We start from the raw sequence: 26,715 nt of genomic DNA, 5'->3' as shown, positions 1-26,715 counted from the left end.
CTTTCCCAAACATTCCCATCCATGATGCAATGTTTCTGATTTGAATCACATTTCCATGATCATTAATATTCTACAGTTGAATAAAGTCATTTCAGGTTTTTTTCTACCAAAATTTACACTTGAGTGTAAACACAAAGGACAATGACGAACGAGCCTGGATTTACAGGCTGGAAGAAAATACAGAAGGGCACAGTGTCAGTTATCAGGAAATCTGCCCTGGCAGTGAGGACCATAGTTTGGGGAGAACTATTGTCAAGGAGATCAGAGAGAGACTGTATCATTGAAGGCGCATCACACCAACCTTTTACAGCAGTACATGTCCTGGGAAGACGGATGGGCCAAGCTATCTATCCTGAGTTATCTGCAGCATTCTGGAGGCTACAAATTGCGTAAAGCCCACGAACTCTTCATTAGCTCGTGCATGTGGTATTGAAATCTACACCTCCTTATTCCCAACCGTTCACCTTATTGAAACTAGAAAGGTGAGAGCCAGTGTGTTCATCACAGAAACAGATAAAACGCAGTGTCAGCCGGCCGACGGAGGTCCATCCACCAACCTGGCAGATGGGTCTGACCACCAGACAGGTGGTCCTCACAGAACCGCCGCTCTCATCAATGGGGCCATGCCTGGTATGGGCTGGCCCCTCGCTGCATCTCCGGTGAGCACCTGAGTCTTTCTTCTTTACCTCCTCTCTCTCTTCTGCTGGACCACAGTGGGTAAAAGAGGCAAAGCCTAACTCAGCAAAGGGAAGGGATATGAGAGTTGGATGGTCTGCCATTTTTCACACTGAGAAGACAGGCTTAAACACCGGCCATCACTAGTAAGATGATCTACAAGTTCAATAACCCCATGGTCGATAGAAACAGGAACAGGCACACAGACACCGCATGTGGGACAGGCCCAGTTTTATGAGGTGCTGGTATATAAAATCCAAACACACAAAAAGCAGATCCATAAGAGTAACTGGTGAATTTTTGACAATCCTGAAATAGTATTTCAAAATCCATTTTCAAACAGTTTCTTGGTGGAATATCTTCAGTTCTCCAGGAAAAGTAGTGTCATTTCTTCCACTACAACTTTCCCCAAAAGCTTTTGTTTGAAAAGATCAAGCTGAGCAGCAGGACCAGCCCCTTGTCTTACACCAAACACAGAACAAACAGAGACGTAACCACCACCGAAAGTTGACAGAAAGTCAAAATGGGGGAACTTCACGGCGTTACATTATATGCTATTCACGTTCCTACACTCGCCTCGAATTTCAGACCTTCCCCTAGACCGGTGCCTTCGGGGTCTCAGTGATTTGTGCAGCCACCTTGCTGACAGGTGTCATTTAAAGCGGGTGCACGTTCTTCCTTAGCCAAAATCTTGGGGCCAGGTGTGTTTAGGATTTGGAAGTTACACAACGCATATTCCATCTCTCACACGATGCCTCTAGGGATCGTGGACAGTGCCCATCATCCCACGCATGACTGTTTCTCCAGTGAAACGTCTGAGTGCCCCTCGAAGGCAGGTACAGCCCCACACGAGTCCTGCTCGGTTTCGCTGCACTGTGTTGCCGTAAACTTATTTTTTTAACTTTGGTTTTCAGAACTTTTAGAATCTGGGAGTTATAGACAAGCTATTGTATCTAAGCATAGTCATGTGAATGAAAACAATTGTGTTTTTTTATTAACAAACTTTGTCTCATCAGTGGAAAACCAGCATTTCTTGACATCAATAGAATATAGCCACGACAAGAAGTACAATAATGGCAAAATAATCTAATTCTTGCAAACTACTAGCTATAGAAGGATGTGGAACTGAGTCCTGAATTCCCTCCCCCTCTCTTCTTCCTTCCTCCTTCCCTCCCTCTTCCTTTGCCTCTTCCTCTTTCGGGCTGTCTGTAGAAAAAGAGATAAGCAAGCATTAGGGGCTAAAACCATACTGGCAGCAAACAGACACTTTCCTCACTGATGTGAGAAGAAGGACTAAGAGGCAAAGAGAAATGAAATACTCTGTATGTAACTCCATGTGGTTTAATGACACATCTTGGCAATTAAAAGTCAAATCACGACCCACTCATAGTAGATCTTGCCCCTACTTCCTCATCCTGCACCAACTCACCCTGGTGTCCACTGGTGTCATTGGCCAGACCGAGTTTCTCTGTCAGACACTTGGAAATACAGAGGCCTTAAGTTGTCTAAGACTATAGGGGTCTAGGAAGTGCTTTGTTTGACAAAAAAAGCCATTTTATGCCTATTAAGTAAGTTTTGCACGTGCCTATGGTTGCCCATGTAGAAGACAGTAGCCACCAGAGTAGGCAAGCCAGACACCAACTGGGTGCACACAGTTCCAGTGGATGCAGGTGTATCCTCCCCAGGTCCACACAGAGGCCTTGGGATGGTGCTGCTCAACCTGAGGTTTCCACACAGCATCCCTGGCATCGCCTGGGAGTTGGCTAGAAAAGCAAATTCCTGATACCCACCAACCCAATCAGACACTCTGGATGTGCAGCCCAGCAATCTAAGTTTAACAAGTCTTCCAGGTGATTCTGAGGCTCATTAAAATCTGAGCAGCCGGAGGGGAAGGAGCATTGGACCAGAACCAGCCTGTTGCATTTAAATCCCAGCTCTATCCACCTCCCAGCCTGCATGACCTTGAATGGGTTATTTCATCTGGTCTTGCCTCGATGATGTCATCTGTAAATTGGAACACTAGGAGAACTTACCTTATTGAGTTGTTGAGATTTAAATTTATGAATACCTGTCCAGTGCTTAGATTAGTTCTTGGTCGTATTCCACAAATATTAATATTGTCCCGTGTAAATTACATCAAATGTTTACCTACAGCCAACAATGACATTTCTTTCCTCCAAACTATAAAGACATTTAATAACTATGTTCTTCATTTAGGATTTAAAATGAAGGTTCATAGGCCTTATCTCCTAATGAGCTGAAAGCCCAGGTCCACCTCAGCAGATGCAGCCAGGTGACAGCCCACAGGCCAGATGCAAGCCTTAGACAATCGTCAATTAGTTAGTTAACACTTACAATGGAAAACATTACAGAACCAAAGTTGCTGGTTCCCCTTGAACATGTTGCAGCGCAGACAACACCAGTCTACAATTCCCTAGAGCTGTAAATGGCCAGCACGGAGTCGCAACCACCCTTTAGAGGGGCCAAAGTTAAGTTCACCATGGCCTCCAGCAGGTCAGGTGCAGTACTGCACCACCTTCCTGGTGCCCATGAACATGGCTTTGGGAGCTCTGTCTTCCTGCAAACTCTAAGAGCTTCCAGTCTGTTTCTGTGCAGAGGGTGCCCAGCCACTGAGTTTGCTGAGACTGAGGGGTTCCCAGGACGCGAGTCTTTCGTGTTAACACTGGAACAGTCCCAGGAAACCTGGGATGAATCGGTCGCCCTATCCGTGCAGGCAGCTCCCAAATCTACATTCTGCGTGTCTCTCCTGGTATTCTGTTCCCCATTCCCAACTACCAAAGGGAATGTTGCCCTTGAAAAAAATCCCACTTTTGTCTAAAAAAAAAAACTCCTTCCTCCATTCATTTGTACATTCCACAAACACTTTTTGAACTAGCCAGTGCAATTCTGGGCAACAAAGATGAAACAGTGAAGAGACAAAAATCTCCACCCTTACAAGGCATGTTCAGCATGGCAGAGACAAGCAGCCAATGAAATACATGCAGAGTATGTCTGAAGACCAAGCCCTTGGAGAAGCAGGAAGCAGGGGAAGGGGATGAAGAATACAGGGAAAATGAAGAGAGTCCAATTTCAGATAGGGCGGTCATAAAATGCCTTCCTGAGAAAAGGACACTGTGGAGGAAAGACCTTCAGGAAATGAAAAGTGAGTCATGAAAACATCTGAAGGAGGAGTCGGAGAAGTACACCTAAGGCCCTGTAGTGGGAGCAAGCCTTGGAGTTCCCAGCAGAGGCAAGGACACAGGTGTGTGGCTGGAGTGGAGAGAGCCAGGCCTAGGAGACAAGGTCAAGGACATCACGGCGGCCACCAGGCTGAGGCTGTGCAGGCCTTCGACTTTTACTGTGAACGAATCGGAGCCACCACAGAGCCAAGGAGCAACAGCACTAATAGGAACCAGCTCAGTTATTTTTCTAGAACAGTCATCAACATAGACTTGTTTTTTCCTTCACATCCAAGTAAGTCAGTTCAAGGAAACAAGCTTCCACACCTATCATTTTAGCATCCTTCTCATGAAAGACAAGAACCACTTTTAACATCACCGGGTCCTTTGGCAGCGAAGACTAATGTAGAATCAAACAGTGAAAAGAAGGACTTACCTCTAATCCTGTTCATCTACTGGGATTTATGTACTGTAGGCTAATACGCTATTTCACTGGAATTATTTGTGTTTATGAAGACATTCTGATGAACGGTACTTTTTTTCCCTTCAGTTCATGAAATTTTCAATGTAAAAGAACCCTGAATTCTTATTTGGAAATCCATTGTACCATGTTCATTCTGCCTGTATTTTAACATAGCATCAATATTTAACTACTCATTAAATGAAGTGTGACTTTTATAGTAAAAATGTCAGTCTTTGCAGTTCATTAAATTCATTTAAAGTATTGCCGCTTGGTATTTTTTTTTCCGGGAAGAATAAAAGGACTAGGAACTGAAGGCATACACTTTAAATTTAAGCATGTGTTTTCTTCAGAATTAACATTCAGGACCTGTAACATGAGTCATGAGACTGTGGCACTATTTGCATGTCCCTGCATTTCACTTAGTGGATGTCATCTTCATGGAGTACAGAGCTGTTTATCACAGTTGGTTATGGCCAGTGGAATGTCACTGTGGACATTAAGATGTCATAAGCTATTATGAATCTCTGGAATTCTGCGTGTAGTATTAAAAAAACATTATCTTGAACTACAGCATCAGAAAAAAAAAGTCAACCTGAAAGATGGGAAATTTAATAACTTGCTGAATCCAACAGGGCCTAAAAGTGGTCTGTTTCAATTTTTAAAAATCATTCTGATCAGACGCTAGATTGCCTGAAAGAAAAGGATATATTAAAGATGGAATTGGAGAAATGAATTCAAATGAATTTTTTAGATGTTTGCAAGTCTTTCTTCCTAAAATTACCATGATTTACGTGGAGGGAGCAGTAAATGCAAATGGTCTCAAGTCACCCTGGGGAGGTGTGTGTGATTAGAAAGTCTCTTAATGAGATTTCAGAAGGCTTCACTGAACAAGGCAGAGAATGCTGCCCGGCCGTTCCAGGGACTCGGGTCTTTCCACAAGAACATGGCCACTCCTCCCTCGAACCCCCAGTCCAGCTCTCTTGCAAAACAGAGATCTAAGCCTGACCCTTGGTGCAGACAGAGCTCAAAAGTGCCTAAAAGATGGAGCCCCAGCCCTGAGCCTAGACGGGCCCACGATTCTGCGATCTGGCCTCAGCTCTCCTCTCCAAGAACCCCATCTTCTGCCCTTCTAAGGCGTGCCACCCTGACATTCTTCTGTTACGGTAAAATTCCCCAAATGAGCTTCTTTAGTTGGAGAGATCATTAGTTTTTTTTAATTTTTAAAAAATTTTGTTTTATTTGATTTCAAAAATCTAAGACATATGAGGGTGGGAAAGGCTTGGGGATTGGTTTTTTAAAAAAATAAAATAAAGTTGCAGAAGCTGACAGTCCCAGGCTTTGTATGTGCTGATCACATGGCACCGAACCAGGTAGAGTAAATAAAATAATTCGGGACTCTTGCTGATGAATGAAAAGGTGGACGACTGGGGGAGAGGCGCTATCTATGTATTTATAATAATGAAGTGATCCACTTGAATAAGTTTGTGTGATTGTTATCTTTTTCTTTTGTCCTCTTCCACTGGAAAAGCAATGGAAATAAAACTTATCTGGAGTCCAGAACACCCACCTTCATTACTGAGACAACTGAGCACGTATGAAATAAAATAATAAATTAAATTCTACTCGAGGCATCTCGCCACTTGCTCAGACGTGCGCATCCTGCCATCAGTAACTTTACCAGCACCCAGAGGGGCCAACTTGAACTTCAAGTTAGTGGCTACTGTCGAGCATGTGTGAGTCTATCCCCCTGTTTCTGTGCTACCAGATAGTGGGGGCACTAAGGACAAAGGCGGTGACCGAAGAAGGGCCTTTTCTCACATCTCTGATTCTCCCCAACGCTGGGACACCCATCAGAGCCCCACAGGGCAGCTGCATGCACACATGCACGGATGCACGGGTGCACATGCATGCACACACACACCCTTCCAAAACCCAAGGGAAACTGAAAAACTGTGCAATGCAATCCCATTGAAAGATACCCACCGTTGCATGACTCATTCCTATCTTTAAATAGTAGAAATATCGGTCTGCTCACTTGCTCTCATTTAGGTCTTCCAGAGCTGGCGATACAGGAACTGACCCTGTGGTCCAGGGCAGCTACTTTTTACAAGAATTTCCCACTGCCTCTAAGGCATTCTGTAACAGACCCTTTAGCGTAAGTTGTCTCATGCTTTTCCATCTAAGTTTGTAGTTCCTCAAGTTTAATGACTGCAGAACGATCCAGTCATCAACCACCAACTCAAAGAATATGGAATTTTTCCTCCATAACTCTATTCATTGAGACTCCACCAAGCTCGGAATGTCCAGGGAAAGTTTCAATAATCAGGGGAGAAATGAGTTGCAGGAACTCAAAGGGAAGAGAATAGCCAGGGCGGGAGATTACGAAGCCGGGGGGTGAGGGCTCACTGAATTAAACATTCTTAAGCAGACTTACATACATAATGAATTGGTCAATTCTGTCCAATGTTTCTGAAAGAGATTACCCTTCCTACAAGCCAAATGAGTGTTCAAGGATGCTCGCTCGGATGGATTCCCGAACAAAATAAGTGTTAATCACTTTATCTCCCCCAATCTTTTTTGTGAAGAAGAGCAACTTTTCATTTCCATAAAGCCTTGAAATCGTTGGCTGGTAGGGGCTGGGGGACTGGGGGAGGGCCGGGTAGAGGATACAGACAATGAAGTCCCTGAAAAGGGGGATTTCCTGACAATAAAACCCTGATCAGAGCCCAAGAGGCGACATTGTTGTCTGCAGCATTCTCTCCTTCCCTCTGGGAATTCCGGGCATGGCAGAAAGCGGGGGGACACAGTGACAAGCAGTTTGGGAAAGGACAACCAGGTAGACTTGGAGATTGTCTGCTTAGGCAATGCCGGAGAACCACAGTACATTTTCTTGGAATTTATTCCTTTAAACACATTGTTACAGGTTTCCTTATGACATTCTATCAGTTGTTCAAAAATCTTTAGGCAAGGGACACGAATATTAGCGGGGTGTCTAAAAGGTCTTTAGGTATTAAGATGTTCCTACACTCCCAGCTCAGGGCTGGGTACTCAGCAACAAACCACACAGACATGGCCGCTGTTCTCCAGAACTCAAGAGTTTGAAAAGCCAAAGCTACTTCCTTCCACGTCTACACACCCCAGACCACACACAGTAGCCATTCCATAAACATCTGAGGAACGAGCAAATGAAAAGAAAGACTTCTGAGCTTGGGGTTCACATGGCTCAAGATTTAAAACAAAACAAAACAAAAACTAGCAGCTCTACTGAGAACAACCCAACACATACAACAATCAACTTGAGTGTGCCCCCACACATTCCAAAGAGATGGAGCAAGACGTATAAATCCCCGACATCCTGGTTCCGTCTAGTCTTCTAATACAACCCTTGCACGGCACTGGTCCCTGGTGGTGTTCTAACCCTTCATCCCAAGTAGCTTTGTGACCGACTGAGTTCAGGCTCCTAGAGACACAGGCGGGCCCTCACTGAGCCGATTTCCCACTTCATGGGCAACGACTGCCTCCAATGAACACAAAGAGCTTTTCTTCTCAGCCCACAGAAGTCACAGAGCTTTGTAAATTCTAAAGATAGTTTGACCAACCCAGAGCGACTACCAAACAGAGAGAAGCAAAAACAGCAGGCAGGTGACAAGACAGGGGACTCTTTCACTTGGCCCAGAAGCTTCCTTCCCTGGCTGCCGTCCACGCAAGACAGACACAGACCTTCTGAGCTCTCTCAGGGTGGTGGCGGCGCCGTGGAGTGCCGTGGGGGGCCCTAGACAAACGCACGCCCTATATTTAGAGAGATGCCCTTTGGAACAAAGGGGGAACTCATCCCAGTTAGCACTTTTTAAATGACAAAACCGGAAAGTTTTCCAGAATATTCCTCCAGCTCACTGGCTCTCCACCAGGGGTGGTCTGCGCCCCAGGGAATACTGGGCAATGTCTTGAGACATCACTGGTTGTCATAACTGGGGGGAGCTACTGACCTTTAGTGGGGAGAAGCCTGGGATGCTGCTAAACACTAAGAACAGAGAATCCATCCACCGATGCCCAAGGGCTGAAATCCTCCTAATAGTTCTGTTAAAATACCGGGATATCCTGAGGTGAGATTCTTCTCCCATAGTCTATGGTCAGCAATATTCCATAGGTTAAGAAATGTACCTGAGCTGAGGGTAAAAATGTCTTAGAATAACAACGGTGACAATAGCCAACTGTAATGAAGTGCTTCGTGTAGACAGAGTTACCGTCAATATTTACAGCAACCCCACTATTATTCTCTACATGGTGAACAACTCAATGGCGAACTTATTTATTACGCACACCAATCCTATGTTGTGGTTGAGTTTATAAGGCCCTAGAATGGCTCTGTTGGAGTCACCACTGTCCACCCCAGCAGCCGGGACAGAATCACTGCGTCAGAGATGAGGCAGGGGAACATGCCCGAACGTGCAAAGGGGCTCACTCCAGGCCCCTGCCCCCGCACCCTGCCAGCCCGCCCTCACCGACATCCACCAGCCCTCCTGCGGCTAGTCGGGGGTAAACAGAACCCACAAGCGCCAGCCGGAGCTGGAATGAGTCGGGCTTCTTTCCAAAGTTACCAGAATAACATGGTTCTGCTTTTCAGGAAGCTAGGAAAACAAAACAGTGACCCCCAAGACAAGGGTAAAGTACCTCGGCATTGCCACGAGTCACTTGAAAGCCATCTAAGGCAGCGGCTGGTTTTACGGGCAGCTAACTGCTTCTTTTAATGGGTGGGCAGGGTGCGTGCTGGCACCAGGCAGGGTCCCCCAAGCCAAGACAGCAGTGCTTTCTCAAAGGACAAAGTCCCCGTGTGAGTACAGAGACGCCTCCCAACCACTCGGACTCCAGTGGAACCCCAATGCCAGTTAATCTTAGCACAGACTTCGGGCGAAACTCAAAGCACGTCTTAATTAGGGCAGATGCTGATCATGGCAAGGTGTGAACTTTCAGGAATTCACACTATTTTACTAATAGAAGCATTCAAACATTATTTAAAAGATAGACAGAGTCTAGCAATTTTCCTGTTTGCATTACTTCAACAGAGTCCATCATTCTGGGGGGGAACATCCTTTAAGTAACAAACTGTAGCTAGTGCTTTAAATTGGGAGTTGTATTCATGCCCATAAAGAAGGCTGAAAGGGGGAGGAATTAAAAGTTTGCTTTTTAGTTTCACAATATTGACGCAACAAACACACAACACACACACCGTGTGGAGATCCCTCTTGTAGACAGACAGGCAAAGCATTCTAGACGTTCTACAAATGTGTTCACCGTACTTAAAAGTACTCTTAGTATTCATAACCTGCTTTTCTCCATAAAATTTGGGGGTGACTCTTGAAAGTAAATTTGATTCTAAAAAGAGAGGTAACACTTATAAGAATCAAAGCAAAGAAAAAACAGTATGAAGAATATACTCAAACTAATGTGATCAGCACACAGGAATTTATATCCTATCGCCTTGGACACTGAGCAAATGTGGCTTTTTAAACTGTATTTTTCAATCACGGTTCACGTTCAGTTCTATTCTGTCTCGGTTTCAGGTGCACAGCACAGTGGTCAGGCAATCATGTACTTTACCAAGGGGTCCCGGGGTCCCCCCGCACCACACGTAGTGATTACAATATTATTGCCTATATTCCCTAGGCTGCCCTTCATTGACCTGAAGGAATAAAACAGGCCAAGCAATCAAAATTAAGTTTTTGCAGCTGGAAATGATGGAGGCTCTGAGATCATCGGTGAAAATGTGAGGAGGAACTTTTGGGGGTAGAAGCAATGCCTGTTGGCATGTGGCTTACTCCGGACTTGAACTTGCCGCAGATGGTGCAGTGGGGATGTCCTGCAGAGAGCAGCCGCACAGGAGACCAGGAGGCCGATCAGGCTGGAGACGAAAATTTGGGGCCTCGGGGTAGATCACAAAAATGGCCACAATTTCTCCTAACCCCCTGGTATCCGTGCCCCCTGGTAAGGGGATTTTTGCAGCCCCTCCTATCAAGAAATAGAATCTGTTTCCTCTCCCCTTGAATCTGGGCAAGCCTCGCGACTTGCTCCGGGCAGCGGAAGGTAGTAGAAGGAAGAGCATGGCCCTTTTCAGGTCTTGAGTACTCTTGGGAATGCTGCCACCAGGATGGCCAGTGGACTTGCCTGGACACAGAGAGGTGAGACACACACGCGGGACAAAGAGGGGACCCAGCAGCCAGCCAGCCAGACCCAGAGCAAAGCCTCCTGGACAACTGGCCGTAGACTAGAAACACACAAGGGAACGTCCCCACTGGGCCCAGACTGCGTTGCTGGCTTGCAGAACCAACAGCCACACAGTTTAATTTGTTACACAGCAATAGATAACTGATACAAACAGTACCAGAGTGGGACGAGTGAAAGGCAGCAAACGAGATCCACATATAAAGTGAAAAAACAGGCAAGGGTAAGAGCCAAGCTCTGGGAGGATATTCCCAATGGTTGGGAACAAGAGGTAAGAAGCAGACACATCGGCAGAGCAAATGCCATGCAAGCATCCAACACACAGTATTAGGGAAGCAGCGACGTGGGAGATGGGGGGAGACGGAGGTGTTAGAGTAGAGGTGGGTGATTTCGAGGAGTCATCGGAACAGGGAATAGAAGCGGACCACAGGGTGGCAAGGCGGAACGGAGTGGGGAAGAGGTGGAACGCTAGGAAAAGGCTTCCTGTCCGAGAAGCTGCTCAGAAACCCGTTAGAGGGTCCGCAGAGTCGAGCCAGAGCGCACAAGTCCAGCGGCCCTTTGTGTGCTCGGCACCCGCTAGGGCAGCTGGGAACCAGCGCACCAGCATCACCTGAGACGGTGCCAGCCGTGCCAAGCCTCGGGCACCCCCCACCCAGGCTGCTGATCCACCCCTTATCCAGACCCCCAGCAGACCTGTGCACACACCCAGCTTCGGGAGAAGCACTGCTCTGAGCCAGCAGAGACTGGGAGAAAGGCCTTGTGCTTGGAATCCCTTCCAGGCCCCCAGCTAAAATCCAGCGCAAAGTCTGCTTCATGCTAAGCCAGCTTCGACACGCTTCCTAACTCTTGCACACCTCCCTTCCCAACAAACAGAGGAGAGTGTGAGTGAGCAAGGTCTCCTGTGAGTTCTTCCACAATCCTGTTTACCCCCAGTGTTGCTGTCAGATATATATTCCCTCCTATATATGAAAAGCAACAGAGTTTTCCACGTGCAGTCGTCTTAATGTCACATTGATTTATTTAAGGGGAGTCACACAAAAATGCGAAGGCTATTGCAATGTGGGTCGGAAGAGCAGATGACGATGTGACAGTGAGGTGGCACTCAACACATTGAAGCCCGGAAAATCTGGGCATGTTCAAAGGAGAAAAACCCAGCCAGAAAGATGGACGTCATCTGTACAACTTGGGACAGTCAATAATCGGAAAGGATGGACACTGTCGGAAGGATCTATGCCCAGGAACAGCAAGGCTCTCTCTCCCTGGGTCTAGAAAAAAAGAAAGAACTGGATCCAAGCGAGTGAGGACGACAAATGGGTGACTCACACCCGATAACATCACCATTCCTCATGAAGTGAGAGACCACAGTTCTCGTCTAAGGATGGAGGTCGGGCTGGTTGGACCTCGACGTGTGCAGAACGTCCCAGAGAATAAACGGATGGATAAAAGGGTGGTGCGGCTAGGGCCCGGGGACACTCAGACACCGTTTTCAGTTGTCCTAAAGCTGAGAAACGAGACTGGCGTGAAGGCTGACAAAACACGCAGCTAAAGCAGAGGGGACCGAGGAGTGTGGGAGGGACAGGGGGCAGCAGACGTGGCTTTGTAGTTAAGCCTGCGAGAAGAGCCGGGGGTGAACAAAGGGGCCAGCGGATGGAATGGGGAGAAGGAACAATACAGGAGGGCAGTGCCTGCGGAAGGAGATGAAGTGCGGGTAGGGACACGAGGGTGGGAGGTGAGCTGGGTCTGACCAAAAAGAAACAGCACTCACATTTTGTTGTTGTTGTTTTTATTTTAATTGTTGTGCATCACTTACATTTTTTAAAAAATCTAGTTTGGAAAAGGTGGACAAGTGCTCAAAACTTTTTTTACCAACACTGAAGACTGGAGAAACGGTAGCATAAAGATCCAAGAGGTATTGTGCAAAGCAGAGAAATGTGGGCCTAAAATATAGGTATATAATCTATTAAAATGAGAACAGGTTCTACAGTTCCTACAAAGCACATAAATCATTGGGGGTTTTGAGCATGGCCCCCAATAAAACCCCCAAACCGAAGAAAGAACCGAAAAGATAACACAGCATGTCACCCAAGGAGGACCCTCCAAGCAGCAAATGAAAACTAACAGAGTGGATGAAGTTTACCCCAATGTAATACTATAGTTTATACCCCGAATCCCAAACCTGCAGATACTCAAAAAGGGTTCCTTGGTTCCTTGGCCCTCACCCATCGCTCACTCCCACGCACCTGCTAGAAACTGCTCGTTGTCCCCACCTACCCACCCACCCCTTCTTCACGGCACAGCCTGCATTTCCCGGGTAGCCCGTCGTCACAGATGCGGCCATGTGTCCCAGTTCTGGCCAGTGAAAAACACACCGGTGTCACGTGGCATCTTCTGGAAACTTCCCCTTACCCTTGGCATCTCTTCTTCCTCCTTCCTGACTGGACCGTGACGAAGACTGGCCCTCTACCTTGAACCACGAGAACAAGGGTCACTCGGAAGCGGAAGGCGGCCTGGCTCCCAGATGTCCACAAAGCCACCGCACACCAGCCCTGAACTACTTACCTCTGCACCTCACTCGGAAAGAGATGAATGCGTACCTCATTTCAGCCACTGCTACTGACGTTATTTATTTATTTTTCCATTTCCAGTGGGAGAATCCTAACACACTTCTCTACCTGTGTTGGCGTCCCCCCTACCTCGACCCTTTCCTCCCCAGCCTGCGCACTTGGATTCACAACAGCCACCTCCATGAGCTCTTTCACCGGCTTCCCTCCGCCTCTGTCCTTCTCTCATTCCTGCCCAGGCAAGATCCACCCAGTGACACGTGCAACACTGAGAGAGGAAATTCCAAATAAAATGTAAGCTTATAAATTCTAACGGGGATCATTACAACTAGGCCAGCTCCTTCAGAGTAGGACAAACGACTCTTTAACTCTGCATTCCCATTTCCTAGAAGTGTCTGGCCCATAGTAGGTCCAATGTGTTTATTCAAAGATTAAACAATAATTACATCTTCTCAACAATAGTTCCATTCAACTCCAGTTCACTCCTTATCACACTGTCTTTTAGGTGCCAAGCACTGTTCCACATGCTGGGTATCCAGTGATCATCAAAATTCCCTCCCCTCGAGGAATGTGAATGGAATGGGGGGGGGGGGTACAAGAAACATAGGACTAAATAAGTAAACAGAATTCAAATAGGTACATGCTATAAATACAACAAGGAGGGTAAGGAGATAGTGATGGAGGGATGGGGGAAAAGATATTTTAAACATTTAGATGTTACTTCATGATCAGGCCATACCTGAAAACTCCGACGTGAATACTGAGAAAGAGATCTTTGAAAAAGGGACTATGACAGAGGGAAGAGCAAGCGCAGAGGGTGGGGGTGACGGCTGGGTGGTAAGATGCCAACGCAGGGAGGAGGAGAGGAGTGGTGAGCAAAGAGGCAGAAGCAGGCAAAGACCGATCTTGGGTTTGTCAACCAACTTCCACGCCCATTCTACACTCACTATCACCTCTCTCCTTCCCTCCCTGCTTCCTTTCCCCTCTTCTCTTGTGTTCTCTTTATTCCCAATTATCTCAAAGAAGGGTCAGCAAGCTTTTCTTCCAAGGCTAACACCCTTTTACCTGCAGCTTCATTCCAGGACTGACAATCGCCCTGTCCATGACTCCACCCCCTCTCTGTGTCTCTTTAATCTCTCCCTCCAACATTCTCAGGTACTGTCGTGAAAACACCTTCTCCTTAGCTAACCACCCCCTGTTCAAACTGTCAGCATCTACGTATGTACACAACTACACCTGTGCATGCAAATGTACCCCCCTCCACATACACAATTTACTAGTAGCTACTAAATAAAACCCCGGGTAGGTCGCCAGGCATTCCAGTGCCTCCATGATTTGGACTCAGCCAACCCCACCTCCCACTGCACGATCCCATTTGTCCCCCTTGTCCGTCCCAAGCCTGACAGCCTCTCTGAGCTCTTTCGCCAGGTCACACCATCCCCTGGGGACTTTCTACCTCATCCAATCTGCTCCTGGAGCACGTTCACCAGCACCAATCAATGGCTTCAGCCTAGAGCATTGCCCTTATGCACACATAGTCACACACGTGCACATACATGTTTCATGGACACACATACACATTTGCTTCCCCAACAAATGAGGCGTTTCTTGAAGGCAGATCACATTTAACTGGGCCCCTAACCAGTGCATTCCTAGTATGTACATAATAAATAATAGTTACGATATCTGCATTAAGTCGGCACGGGCCCATTCTGGTTCGACCAAAACAGCAGCCGCGTGCACAACTCAAATTCTCAGAAATCTTGAAAACTGTCAAGCTCCACTCATTTCACAGTTGAAATGGGACTTTTTTCTCATTCGCAACATAGGCATAAAGGAGTAGCGAGAGAGATCTACAATGTATGCTCAATATTTCTAGATTTAACTCATGATTTTGTTCAAGAAAATCAACTTCCAACCCATTACACATATTTCATAAAAGTTATCGAGTCAGGTCAGCATTTGGGACTTCTTCTTATATGCAGAAGATTTTGAAAAGAAAGTGTAAAACACTGAGTATTCCACAGCACACTGAAATCAGCTATAGGAACTGCTGAGAAAACCTCTCAATATGGCACAGTGACTTTTACTCCATCAATTTAAAACACTAAAAACCTTGCTCCCATCACCATATTTAATATAATTTCTCTATATAAACAATTTAGTCCATGTAGAAAAGGCCATGTTAAACTTGCAGCCTTTGGAATAGAATGGCCCAGCTTGAAATCTATCTCCACCAAAAGAAGGAATTTATATCATTTAAATAGATACTTTGGGGGCAGTCCAAATACTTCTTGATACTGGCCAATTTGTTTAACTCGTGGATTGTCAAGACATTCAAATTATTCTTTTACAAACAAAGTTAAATTAAGACACACTGCTGGCCAAGGGCTGGGGTGCCTCACACAAGCATGGAGGTGTTCAAGAGAACATGACCTCCATGAGGAAGGGATTCAGGGCGAAAACTTAGGAGACCAAGGAGTAAAATGATCCACTAGGAAGGGAGAAAATTAAGCCTGTCGGAAGCTTATCGTGCAGACCTTAAATAAAGCTTCTACTCATATTTTCAACAGGGTTGTGTACATGTGTGTAAGCGTGTGTTCTTATTTTTGGAAAGAGCTGTCTCCACCTTCAAATCTTTCTAAAGTTTATAAGCGTACTTGGTAGAAACTGGCCTTCCTCATCAACCACACTCAAAACAGATTCTCCAAGTTATCAATGATGTCAATGACTTGACATCATTAACGTGTCACAAAACCCCATGAGAAAGTGCACATCTTACATAAACAAAAAAACCCATAAAGTTTTAATTCATAAATGGCTGAGAAGGTTTAAATTATTTTATTGCAAATTATGCATCATCCCCACTGAATAACAACCCTTTAAGAATCTTTTTTGGAAATAACTATTAAGACAGAAAGGATATATCACCACGCAAATACACACACACCTCTTTGTGTATCATTCTTATAATGATACACTAGGGTTTCAAAAGCTTTGAGTTCCACACATTACTTCCTCTCTAACTGGGAAGGTGAACCAGCAAATAACCAACCTGCAAGGCCAAGCTATGTTCTTTGCAATGCCGGTCTCCTCACTCTTGGAGGAGTCCCGTCCATTTCCATCACTTTACCACACTCAGGAAGACTCAACTTTGGCTCTTCAGCCCTGAGCTCTCTTGAGTTCTGGTGCACTGGTCCAAGTGCCTACTTGATGTCTCTGTGGGGGCTTCCCACCGAAATATCCAAAATCACCTCCATCGTTCCTTCCAAACCAGCTTCTGCTCTGACTACTCTGCTTCTGTTCAAAGTCCTAGCATGCATCCAGAGCCCAAGTTCAAACACCCAGAGCTATCTCTGCCTCCTCTTGCTCCCTTCCCATGTTACGAAGATGCCCTGCTCAGCGCCTTCCTGTCCTTCACATCCACACTCACATGTCCTTGGTTCAAATCCTTCTTACACCTTTAGTTCAGTGGGGCAATGGCATCCTCCCTGGTCCCTCCCACCTCTTGTCTGACTACAGTAATCTCTAGTCAATCCATGTTCACAAAGTGCAACTCTAACCAACCTACTGCCTACTTAAAATTCTTCAAATACGCTCCGTAGTAGATACTGTTGGCTTTCTTTCAAGCAGTCATCTTCCTTGTTAACAGAGCATCATACCAATTATGCTCATGGGACACTGTACCCAGCCCCAGGTGACATGGGATTGGTCTAAGCCAATCACAGCCATCTCCTTCTGTTTGGTCAATGATTGGCCTAGGGTGAACCTGTGATTCATTTGTCATCAGTACAATACAAAAGTGTGGCAGAACTGTTTCCAGGAAAGCTTGTCTTTCTTGATAAGAAAGGTACAGAAGAGAACATGGTCTTTTGCTATCACTCCACCCCCCCCACCACTCCCTTGCTCCCTGTTTGGGATGCCATCATGTAAGGATGATACCTCAGCTACAGCAGCCAACTTGTGACCATGAGGACACGGCAGGAACACCAAAAATGGCAGAATAAAATAAAAAGAAAAGAAAGAGGGTCCATGAACACATGGCTGAACCATCCAAAACAGTCCAACACTGCCTACAAAACTTCTCTGTCAAATTTCCTTACAGTTCCTGCCACTCTCTGTTGAGTGTTGTTACCTGCAGCCCACTGATAAACTTACCAAGGACAAACTTACCAAGGACAAAGCATTCTCACTGATAAACTTACCAAGGACAAACTCCCTACCTTGCCACCAAAGGCACTCAGCACCACGCTGCTTGCAGGACAGCATCAGCGTCACCTGGGAACCCCACCCCACAACGCGGTCTCCTTGAGGGGCAAGGGCCAACACAGAAAGCTCTCCAGGTGATTCTTGTGTGGGTTGGGGTTTGAGAAACACTGCTTTCCTATGGTCACAAGTTACTGTTTTCCATTTCCTCTACCCTCCTACACACCACGAGGAACACTTGGTCTGTCTCTCTCCAACAACAGTGACTAGGTTTGAGCATCATTGGCCGTTCATTTGATTTTGCCTCTTAGTCAGTTTTCAAACCTGAAGCCTCCAGGGACCCCAGAAATAATGGGAGTGAAGAGGACCTCGAAGGGAAGGGCATGGTCAACTGAAGGACAATGAGCACTTGTTGCCATGTGAAGGTGCTGGTCCCGTATTGCTGAATTTCTGAGTTTTTCCAAAGAAAAGCTGGAAACCTAGATCTATGTGCAAAGATTTTTAGGTGAAGATGACTAATTGAATATTTTAAAACACTGGGTAGATTAAACAAATCCTCCAAAGGAGTCAGCATCCCCCTGACAGTTTGTGACCTGAAGCAGTTAGTTCTTAAAATACCTACACATCCTTTAAACGTGGTAGCCACATACATGTACCAACTTCATCTAAAATGACTACGATTACCTTTCTGTGGCTAACTGTAAGCGAGCCTCTACCGAGCACGGGATGTTCATTAACATTCCATTGTCCTGGGGGGGGGGGCAAAATGGGGTGTCAGTGGGCCCCCCAGTGAGTGAGAGCCGGAATATTTTACCCATGAGTCACTGTAAGACAGACACTTAGAACTACAAGCTTCTCGAGGACCTAAAAAATGTTTAAAATGTAAGGGAAAGAATTAATTGGCCACACAACACACACAAACTACAAAATTAAAACTAACAGATGCTTAATTAAATGTCTGCAAAATGCAACTAATCGACTCCGATACAGCACCATATCGCATTAACTGTGGAATGTGATTTTTGGTGTCCGATACCATGTAGAGGTGATCGACAGTGCTTAGAACCCCCAAGGTCTGAAAAAGGGTGAGTGCCAACCAGGAACCAACCTTCCCACCCTAAGTCTTGTCTTCATTCCAGCAAGTCACAGCCTTCTTTACCCGATCCTCCAGCTCCTGGAGGCTGATCCCTGCCAAGCAGGGTCGTAGGCCTCAATCAAGCATCTCAACCAGGGCTGCACACTGCCATCAGCTGGGGAGCGTTTAAAACCACCGCTGCCCGGGTCCCATTCCCAAAGAGTCTTCTTACAGAACTGGTCTGGGGAAGGGCAAAGGCCCGGCATGAGTGTATTTGTAAGGAGTTCCCTCCCACTCAGCCACAGCTAACAAACAGCCAGGGCTGGGAACCCACTGTTCTGGAAGCATTTGTGAGAAACGTTCTCTAAGGTAGTTAGCTTCCCAGTTATTCCTTCTTGTTAACTGGATTTTCTTAGGACTGCGAGGCTTGGAGCCAAGACAGCTCATCAAGAGCTCTGATTATCTAGAACAGGGATCAGCAAACCTCTCCTGTAAAGAGGCAAACATTAAATGTTTTAGGCTTTGTTGGCGATCCAGTCTGTCACAACTACTCAACTCTGGTCCCCTATCATGAGAGCAACCACAGAAACATGTGAACAAATGAGTGGGGCCATGTTCCAATAAAACTTTATGGACACAAGTGTGAGTTTCTCAGTTGTAAAACATTAGTCTTCTTCGGGCTTCTTTCCACCAACTTAAAAATGTAAAGACTGTTCTTCACTCACAGACCATACAAGAGCAGCTGGCAGGCCAGATGTGACCCGTGGGCTGGAGTTTGCCAACCCTTGATCTAGAACTTCTCCATGGGCTTCAGACCATGCAATTAACCAATGATAGAATTCAAGTGGTCAGACTAGAACTACATTGGAAGTGGTTAGATTCTACTTCCTCCACTCACTTAACGGAAGTGTCCACCCAGCAGGACATGGAGCTGGAACTGTCCTTACAGTTGAACATAAACCAGAAATGACTTACCGAACAAGTGATTTTGAACCCTATCTGCACATGAATTTGTCGAAGACAAAGTGGCAAAGAAGCAGTACACAGGCATTTTTGGAGGATCAAATGTAACGGTTTTCATTGTTCATTTCCTGCCAACATTTAAAAATTCAGAATACTTCACCTAAAAATCCAGACTAGCATTCTCTTGAAAAAATAATTACAAAATGTGGAGAGCCTGGGACCAAATGTTTGCGTGGCAAACAAAAATCTACTACTCAGGACAAGGCTATCAGGTAAATGGGGCAGGTTATCCCTAGCCCACGAACCCTCTCTGTCCAAGGAGGGTAACTGGCTGTTCCACCAGACATTTGAGTTAATGACCCCTGGTCTCAGGTCCTTAGAATAATCTTATTTCTCTTTCACAATGTGGCTTCCTCCTCCTCTTTGAAGACCTGACCTGGGAAAATACTGAAAACTCTTTCATCTGCTCTCAAGATTCCACACCCCCGTACTCTAGACCCTAGAAATGAAATCATTACTTCTCATGTGTCAAGTTCACAGGGCATCAATCGAACAAGAGTTTCGATCAACCCCCCTTCTCAATATGGTCTCAATTTAGACCAGAGTTCTCCAAGAAGATAGACAAATGACAAATTACCCTTCAAGACCTCTTACCCTTCAAGCTGACCAAGACAGAGAACCTGCCCAATGAGATAAAGCCAAAGTCCGACCATCAGAACATCTTAATTAGGCAGAGTGATCAATAACACACGTAATAATTAGAAAGCAGGACTGGGGGCCGATGGGTAAAGATGACACAGGACTATTCTACATGGGGTAAGAAGTTAACAGCCATATTTTGAAAAGAGGGGGGAACCCCAAGAATATGCAGAAAAAGCTAGCAACTAGTAGGTAGTCCAAATTCATCACTAATCCACTGTGTAACTTCGCCTTATATCCACATTAAACGCAATAGTTTATTTTGGGGTGGCAGACCTGTGACAATTAAAAACCAATTGATAGATACACTGCATATTACCTTCCTACGTGAAAAAAAAAAAGACAAACTGAACTCAGGGAAAGAAAAATCCCAGATATATGGATCAGGGGTCAGCAATCCACTTGAGTAACACAAGGCCTTTCTGTAAAATATAAGTGTGTATGTGTGTGTGTGTGTGTGTGTGTGTGCGTGCACACACGTTAATTTGTTGGTCACCTCAGAAAAAGAACTGATCAAACAGATTTTCCCACTTGAAAATAAAATGGAAATTAGCCCTTCAAACACAGAGATCATTTTAAGCTTATACATCAGTGGCTGGTTCATGAATTATTAACTGATTTTAATGATCCTGGCTATATTTTATTTGAAGTTATTTTGCTACTTGCAAGGACTTTTGAACCCTCGAAACTCTTTCACCCGTCCTCCATAGACAAGAGCACACTTTCATGCCCGCTGACATTTAAAAAGGGTCCATATACTCACAGAACGTAAAGATAATACACACGCAAATAATTTATATAAAGAAGGCGGCTCATTTGTTAAAGGGAGAGATGAATGAGACCCTATTATTCACGGTTTGTAAATAAATTTAAAGGTAGGCACTAACTTTTCACTTGCTAAGCCTAGAGCGGAGGGTTCTGTACTTCTGAAGTTTCCCAGACGGTCGTTAAAACAAGAAAGGCCGAAACCTACTGTCTCTGAAACCCATCATTTCCCATCCAGAAAGATAATGTATGTCGTCCAAGTGAAGTCTCAAGAGATTAACGATTACAGGTGTTTCCAAATAAAATAAATGTGTGGCTTTGTAAGCTGCTTTCTACATTTTCAACATAAACCCACACTGAATAGCAGCACTTCAGATACGCAAGCTAGCAGTGAAACAAACACTATAAACCTTTAATTAGCACTTGCTGTTTTATACCCATAGAGTTAATACTTCCTCTTTTACTCCATTCTCCCTATAAAGAAAAATTACAAGGAATAAAACTGGGTTTTTCACTTGTGCAATGAAGAGTAGGAAAGAATAGTTTTGTGGCTCAGTCGAAAGGTTATTGTTTTTTTTTTTTTCTTTTTACTCTCAAGGAAGTATGTGCAAACATCCCTTCAAATAAGTGCAATTTGATTTCTACCAACACTGAACACTAGGTCTACCTTTCCTGAGTTGGGTACACACAGCACTTATGACGACCAGAATGCTGAATGACCAAGAAACCAAGTTATTTCGGGCACACAGCTGCATTTAGAAAATATGATAGTAAACTAACGTGCCCCCCACCCCGCAACTCCTGAAGTTAAACATGCATCTCAATAAATAATGTCTGTCTTCGAGCTCTCTATACCCTCCCTGAAATAAATGTTCTGAGTTTTAAATGGACTCAAAATAGCCTTTCTCAAAAAATGAAGAGACACACACAAAACACCCACACTTTCCTCTGGTCCCTTGAAGTACCCCTGGGGTCCCCGTGAACACAGAGATTTGCCACGCACCGCCAGGACTGGATCAGTACAAAAGGTTTCTATTTTGGTGTCATTCCAGTGTTGCTGAGCTTAAATCCGAGAGAGGAGGTACATTAGGCAAGGTAATGGCTTCCCAAAATAAGAGCCTGCCTGGTTATAGGAGGCTTGCCTGGGCACAGGCCCCCCTGCAAGGAGATAAATAACGCCGCACTGGAACAATTAGGGGCAGTCTCAGAAACGCTACATACTTAATTAGGCCGCCCGAGTCCCTAACTCGGCAGACATTAGGGACTTTTGAAAGCATTTAATAACCCGAGTCGATCGGACGTCAGAGGACGCTCAACCTCAACTCTGGCTACAAGGCCTTCTCTTGCTTCTCTTTCTGTGTTTAGCGTATCACTCTTGGAATTTGGAGAGCATGAACCCCACCACCACCACCACCACCGACGGGTTAAAACACATTTGAATAATGTCCCTTCTTTCCACACTTGCGGGAAGGCCCCACGGTGCCAGGCACGGGGCGACGATGACTCGGGGTGAGAAAGAGACCCCCCGAAGGTCCTTCACAAACTTCAGCACTGGAGTTGGGCACGGAGCATAAATAAATACAGAGGAACACGAGGCTCTAACAGGCAGGGAGCACGGCCAGCCGCTCCTCACTCGCCAGACAATTCCCCCCTCTTCCTGCTATTTATTCATTAGTTTTGTGTCGCACCTTTCTTTGGGCAGGTTCCTGATTTCCTCCCGTTATCCAAGCAATCATAAACAAACTACGATTTGAAAGAAAAAGAGGGGAGAAGGGAGGAGCAAGGGGTGGGGGGAGGAGAAAGAAAAACCACATTCAAAAGGCACCAGCCAGCCCGGGCACAGCTCTTTCTCTCAATATCGCCCTCAGGGTGCTGTTCGCTCCAAAGCTTAGCCCTGCGGGCCTCGGGAAGGACGGAGACCGAGAGGGTGCGCTGCCCTGGCCGGAGGGCTGCGGCTCCCGCACCAACTCGCCACTGCGAGCTGCGCCGGCCCGCCACCCTCTGAAATCTGCCTTCGGCCACCAGAAACGTTCCGTCCTCGAAGTTGCGCTGGGGAAGGTGGGGTACCTTTGGGCGTGGCGTGCAGGTCCCCGACCCTAATCTCCCCCCAAAGCTAAATTTACCCCTCCCCCAAAAAATTAAAGATGAGAAGCGACTCATGCTAATAGAGAGGAGTGGGCACCTCCGTTCCGTGGCCCAAAGCGCCCTACCAGAGGGTAGCGAAAGCCACCTGCGGGGGTCCCACCACTCGCCACCCCCGCCCCCCATCCAGGGCACGCTCAAAAGTTTGTTCTTTTCCTTCCCTCAGCGGCCCGGGGTCCAGCCCTCGCAGCGCAGGGGGGAGGTGAGTGGACTGGGAATGGGGCGGCGAGGTTAGCCCACCGCTAAAATCAGGGTCTCCTGCGCACCCCCCCAAGGGGGCTAAGATCGTGTTTACTAATAACAACAACAAAGAATCACACGCAAGTCCCCCTTTCAGTCTTGGGCTGCTCCTCGCTTCTTTGGGGCAGGAAAGGAGAGTCGGCGGGTGGGGAGGGGGGGACAGTGGGAGGAGAGGCGGAGGACAGGGGCAGAGAGAGGGGAGTGCCGGCAGAGAGACAAAAAGGGGGAAAGGCGGGCGGGGGTGGAAGGGGGCAGGAGGAGGAGAGGCAGAGTTGGACGGAGACGAGGACGCAAAGGGAAAGGAGTGGAGAGGGGAGGAAAGAGGGGAAGAAAGTGCAGCGGGCTTTAGGCTGGAGCGCGGGGCGCGCCCGGGATGGGAGGTGGCCCACGCCGCGCCGCCCCCCGGGCCCGGGCCGGTCACCTTGCTGTAGCCGTAGTACCCCAGGCACTGCGCGAAGTCCAGGCCGGCGGGGTCCCCCGCCGCCGCGGGGTAGAACCTCATATCCATGCCGGAGCCGGGCCCGGGGCCGGGGGCCGAGGCTGGGGCTCGCCGGGGCGGGTGCCCGCCTCCTCGAAGCCGCTAGATCCACCGTCAGGGCGCCCGGTCGGGGTTGTCCGGGGGGCGGCGCGCAGGACTCGGGGCCCGAGGAGCGCAGCAATCGGATCCGGAGGAGCCCAGGAGCCGCCGCTGCCGCACACAAAGGCGCGGCCACGCGAGCCGCGGGAGAGCGGGAGGCGGCCCAGGGGACGCGCCCCGCCGGGACACGGAGGTAGCGCTGCGCGCGGGCCGGGCGCCTAGGGCGCGGGGCGCAGCGCGGGGGCGCGGCGCACGGGCCCGGGGCGGCACGGAGAGCTCAGGTGCGCCGGCCGAGGCTGGGACAGCGGCGGCGGCGGCTGGCCCCGCTCCTCCTCCTCCTCCCCGGGCGGACTGAGGAGAGGAGCCGCGGAGACAAGGGGCCCGGCCCCTCCCCTCCTTCTCCCCCTCCTGCCTCCGCTGCCGCCGCCGCTCCGCCCCTCCCACCGCGGGCAGCTGGCGCGCCGCCTGCCCCGCCGGTGCGCTCCCCGGCCCGGCCCGCCTCCGGGGCGCGCCCGCCCCGCCCCGCCCGGCCCTGCCCCGCGCGGCCCCTCAGCGCTCACCCCGCGCCTCGCGCAGCCCGCGCCTTCCCCATCGCCCGCGCCTCGGCCTCCCCCTCTTCGGGGCCCCTGCTCTTCCCACCTCGCCCCTCTTCCCGCTCCGGTCCTCTTTGTCCCCGCTGCCTCGGAGCGCTCCTCGCTCCCTACTTCCCCGGCCGCTGCGGTCGTCGCCAGCCCGGTGCCCGGTGTGGGCCTCCCCCGCCTTTGCGATCACCTCTTCTCTCGGACCCCAGCTCCTGCTCTCCACAGCCACAAGCTATCCGCTTCCGTCCCACCCTTCTACCCTTTTCCTCACCTCGCTCCCGGGTTCCCCTACCCTACACCCTGCCTAGCCTCACTCATGTCCCCTGTTCGGAGGCACCTAACCCAGCAGCCAGCCTGCACGCGCATCTCCCCGTACCTGGGACCCCACCTACACCTGTGGTGGGGTGTCGGGGCCTGACCTTTCACAGGTAGGCAGACCTGAGGCTTCCCGGGTTAAGCCTCGAGTCGTTTCCCTTCGTGTTTTCTTTGCTCTTGTTTGTGTTAGGAAGGCATTTGCGTAACTGGACCTAGGCGGATCGTTCCCTGCTCCGAGAAAATGTCCCCATTTTCCTAAAAGGTTCCGGGTGGTTAACTTCTTGCCGCACTCACCCACCCCCTCATCATTTCTTTCTGTTTCTGTAAAACTAAACCGCCCCCACCCGAAGGAAGGGACTTCCGCACTAGTTCAGAACGTCAAGGAGAGGTTTGGAGATTTGCCCCGTCCCCAGAAAGTGCAGGCTCTTTTGAACTGAAAACCATTAAAGCCCAACAAACTCAGGAAGCGTGTTTTTACGTCCCGCCTACTACCTGCGTAAAGAGATTTATTTGGGGGTGCGGGGAGGTGGGGTGGAGAACGCTTCAGGAAGGGAACGTTAGCAGAGTCACCTTAGGGCAGAGGAATTATGTGGGGAGGATCCAAGCAAAAAATCTGTTCTTGTGTCCCATTGTCTCTGGGAGGCCCTACAAGAACTTACGGAATGTTTGACTCTCTCCCCCTCCTTTGTCCAAAATGCCATCTATACCCAGTGTTGCCTCAACTATCCTTGGGGGTGTTTATGCTTATGGGGACTCCCCATGCACACGTATTAACGTTTTTTTACTTTCTCCTCCATATGTCATTTCAATGATTTGACCAGCCAGAAGAGCTGAAGGGGTAAGAATAAAGTGTCCCCCCCAAACCAGCCCCACCCCAATTTGGTAATTTAGGAGGTACTTGCACCCAAAGGGTGACATTTACAAAACTGTTTCGCTGACACTCACGACCACTTTCTCCCAGGATGGGCCCTGGCTGGCCCCAGGCCTGAACCTCATCAGAGGTCCCATGAGCTTTTCATCCCGTTCCCCAAAGTAGGCACTTGGGCTCCGCGACACCTGTGTGTGTACCTTGGCCCACTATTATCTTTCTGGAACCAAGCAAGGAAAATAAACTTCAATTAGGTGAAAGTTGGTGTGTTTGCTCTTCTCTTAGCAGAAATGTGCGCTTGGAGACTGCAGGAAAGAGCAGTGTGTATTCAGGAACGCAACAACTGCTCACATTGTCTCTGGGTTGACACCGACCCTCCCCACCCCCAAAAGAGCTTTGGTCTCCCCTCCCGAGTCTCCATGTAACGCTGACAACCCAGCGGCGCTCCCTAATGGCCCAGCGGGTTGCACAAATTGGCAGTGAGCTGAGATATTATCAGGACAACACCCCATTGAGCGGGTTCTTGAAACGCAGAAGTGGAGGTCCTTTCTCTGGGCCACTGGGCACGCCTGTGGCCTTTCCACCAATCAGAGCTGGAGGTTGCAGTGGCCACCTGTTGTCTCGCAAGAGAACATCTTTTAAGTTTCACTATTAGTGTTTAACAATGGTGTGGAGTGCAGCATCTGGCCACAGGAGAGGAGCAGCCTGCTGGTCGGAAGCACCACAAAAGAAATTAGTTATTTTTCCGAGATTATTAAAAGGAGCCCAGCAGACTAGGGAGCAGAGCTCTCCCTGGCACACCGACATTCCTCACCTGCTTGGTCTGTCCTGTCTGCAGCAATCTGAGCTTGATTACAGAGGAGGAAGGAAGGGATAATCAAAGTTACAGAGAAGCCAGAGCTGTCGTCGTAATCAGGCCTGGAGGATGAGTGTACAAATCCTCACGGTGGAAACCTTATAGCTGTCAGGTGGGGAATGGCACGTGGGCTCAAGTGTTTGAGTTGAACATTGTGCTGTGGAGCCTAGAAACTGCAGCGAGATTCCCAGGAAACTGCAGGACTTAGGGATACCAGGTCTTATCCGATACTCTTGGCCATCGTTTTGGGGGAAGCCTTCCCTTTCAAATCCCCCTCCTTGATCAGATGCAAATGCCTCTGGGAAGCAACCATTTCCATCAGTGAATATTT

At 48.0% G+C, this 26,715-nt stretch overlaps 1 protein-coding gene across 2 annotated transcripts in view; it reads right to left on the bottom strand.

The window, feature by feature from the left end:
* The window catches only part of TOX3 (TOX high mobility group box family member 3), a 98,853-nt gene extending 74,702 nt beyond the window's left edge, over window positions 1-24,151 (bottom strand). For both annotated transcript variants that reach the window (XM_037141564.2, XM_037141565.2), the window contains exon 1: window positions 23,609-24,151. In XM_037141564.2, the coding sequence (XP_036997459.1) occupies window positions 23,609-23,695 (87 nt within the window). In that variant the 5' untranslated portion in view covers window positions 23,696-24,151. The remainder of the gene's footprint in view (window positions 1-23,608) is intronic.
* Between the last annotated feature and the right edge of the window lie 2,564 nt (window positions 24,152-26,715).

This window comes from Artibeus jamaicensis, unplaced genomic scaffold, assembly GCF_021234435.1.
Source record: "Artibeus jamaicensis isolate MK-2021 breed Jamaican fruit bat unplaced genomic scaffold, CSHL_Jam_final contig_3152, whole genome shotgun sequence".
NCBI lineage: Eukaryota > Metazoa > Chordata > Mammalia > Chiroptera > Phyllostomidae > Artibeus > Artibeus jamaicensis.
The sequence above is the reverse complement of the archived record's forward strand: the minus strand, read 5'-3'. Positions and strand labels throughout refer to the sequence as shown.